At 38.6% G+C, this 2,645-nt stretch overlaps 1 protein-coding gene across 1 annotated transcript; it reads left to right on the top strand.

Moving 5' to 3' along the window:
- Positions 1-868: 868 nt before the first annotated feature.
- LOC127942455 (granzyme G-like) lies at positions 869-2,097 on the top strand. Its single transcript, XM_052538155.1, has 5 exons — positions 869-926; positions 1,008-1,158; positions 1,257-1,392; positions 1,521-1,775; positions 1,876-2,097. Exons 1-5 carry the CDS (start codon positions 869-871, stop codon positions 2,026-2,028), a joined length of 753 nt encoding a protein of 250 aa, XP_052394115.1. The 3' UTR covers positions 2,029-2,097.
- The last annotated feature ends 548 nt before the right edge of the window (positions 2,098-2,645 follow it).

Genomic DNA, 2,645 nt, shown 5'->3' with positions numbered 1-2,645 from the left:
AGATGTTAATTCATCAATTATGAACATTCAGCCGAAAACATGAGGTGCGAGCGGTCGCGAGGGCGGATGGGAGAATGGCGGGGATGGTGCCCCCTCTGGGAGTTGGTGCCCTCTGCGTGTAGGGAGCGACGGCACTGATGATGACCATTACCTCTCCGCTCCTGCTGGCCTCTCTAATGCCACACCTGACCTTCACTGCTATAACATTGTGTCACGGCCCCTCCTCTGCATTGCAGGGTGGTTCCTCCTGCAGGCAGAGGTGGGTCGTTAGTGCTGCCATTATATGAAAAATAATTATGTTCACAAAATAAAGAGAATTAACAAATAACATTCTTGATTTTATAGTATTTCATAAAACACCCCAACTTTTCTGGAATTGGGGTTGTGGATTATGCTTTGGCAGAAAGCGACACGTGTCAGTCACAACTGAAGGTGCCACAACATACTGCAAAATGTTCTGCAATTTTCAGCGGCATATGCCACAATCCAAGCTCAGTCAATAGCGTAATGTTGATCACAACATCATTAATTTCCACTTGTTACAAAAAGAAAATTTGGGGCCTATTTGTAAAGGTTAAAAAACGTGCTGTTTCAATATAGCTACAAGACAAATAAATAAAAAAATCAATTTCAATATTCTGACATCCAGAGCAACACACATGCATGCTTACACTTACATCTTGTTAATTGTGGTTTCACAAAATAGTTGATGCTGATGAAAAGAAGTAACACAAATTATATCTTCTCACTATCAGTGTTACTTGACACTTCAAGCTGAGAAAAAAAAAAATTACAGGTCTCCACCCATCCTTATATTCATTAAGTGTTTTGGGAACAGAAGCTTATTGATTGTTTCATTGTGTTCATGATGACCATCATCTCTCTGCTCCTGCTGGTCTCTCTTCTGCCACATCTGACCTTCACTGGTGAGACTCATTATATAACAGCATATTATACTAACTGGTATGCACTGAATAAGCTGATTAATAGTTCTCTCTCTTTCTCAGCTCATGTGAATGTGGGTATAGTGAACGGCAATGAAACAAAACCCCACTCCAGACCTTACATGGTTTCTATTCAATCGAATGGGATACATGTCTGTGGTGGATCCCTCATTTCTGATCAGTGGGTCTTGACTGCTGCACATTGTTGGAAAAGGTGAGGAGTTTTTGTCTATTTACAATCATTTTGACTGGCTTCGTAACTGCAGTGCATTGTATGATAAAACTGAGTATCATGACTTTCTCTTTCAACAGAAATGAGACTCTGACAGTTGTGGTTGGTGCTCATGACTTAAGGAAAAGTAATATTTCAGATCATATTGGAGTGGAGTCCTACATCCAACATCCAAGCTATGGTTTTTATCATTTCAATGACATCATGCTTTTGAAGGTAACAGTCTGTGATACATTTAGTTGTTCTCAACTTCACAAATGGCAGTTTAATCAACTGCAGTTCAGGCTTATAAAAGATAATTAAATAAAATATGTTTGTTAATAATGGTTGTTTTTGAATTATAGTTACAGGAAAAAGTCAACATTAACAACAACTATGTTAAACCGATTTCATTACCAAAGAACGGAGAAGATGTTAAGGCAAACACTCTCTGTAGTGTTGCGGGCTGGGGACAACTGAAGATTAAAGGCCAAAAGAGCCATCGTCTAATGGAGGCAAACGTGACTATAATGAATAAAAGTGAATGTCAAGAGAGCTGGCAAATGGAGTTCTCAGACAAACAGATGATGTGCGCACATGGCCATGGTGGATCCTGCCGTGTATGTACTAAAGATGATTCACACACTTCTTACATGAATTTATGAACTGAGTTTCAACTGATACAATGTATGTCATTGACTATTTCTCTTTTCTTAACAGTATGATTCTGGGGGTCCTTTGGTTTGTGGACACACTGCAATTGGTGTCACATCTTTTGGAGATAGTTTACTCTGCAATTCACCTGTGAAACCTAATGTGTATATTAAGATTTCACCATTTATTCCATGGATAAACGACCAAATTAAAATGTGAAGTGAGTTAAGTTCTTGATTTTTTCTGCATGACCTCTTTCAATAAAATTATCACTTGGCAATCATAAAACATGAAGTGTCTTCATTGTCACACACACACACACACACAATATTTCATGGGGGGGGGGGGTCAGTGTCAGTGTCATTGATTGGATGAATGCAGCACACGATCAGTTTATTGGTGGGACTGGATTTTCTGGACTTGTTTTCTACTGTTTTTGTTAGCGAGGGAGTTAGTATATTTGTTGTATTTTTATTCTCTTTTGGTAGCTAGTTAGTAGATAGTTAGTTTCCCTTTTTTATCAGGTAGATACATTTGTTGTTTTGGCTCCCTCCCTCTCAAAGACTTTGAAACCTCCTGCATTTGTAAATGAGAGTTAAATTGTTCTTGATTTAAGTTCTATAGTGGGTTTTCTTATTGCATTTTTGGGGATGAGTGTTGATCCTCACTACACACATATAAATTAGGGGTCTAATGATACACCAATGGCATGTTTCGGTTTAGTTTAAGATTTTGGAGCCACGATTCGGTTCGGTCGTTTTGCTGTGGTGGCAGGGTTCATGTCATTTTACCAGCAATCCTAAGGAACAATAGATTCACTTAATTATAACAACAAA

The sequence above is a fragment of the Carassius gibelio genome, chromosome A22 (genome assembly GCF_023724105.1).
Source record: "Carassius gibelio isolate Cgi1373 ecotype wild population from Czech Republic chromosome A22, carGib1.2-hapl.c, whole genome shotgun sequence".
Classification (NCBI taxonomy): domain Eukaryota; kingdom Metazoa; phylum Chordata; class Actinopteri; order Cypriniformes; family Cyprinidae; genus Carassius; species Carassius gibelio.
Note: the sequence above shows the minus strand (reverse complement) of the source record. Positions and strands in the feature narration are given on the sequence as shown.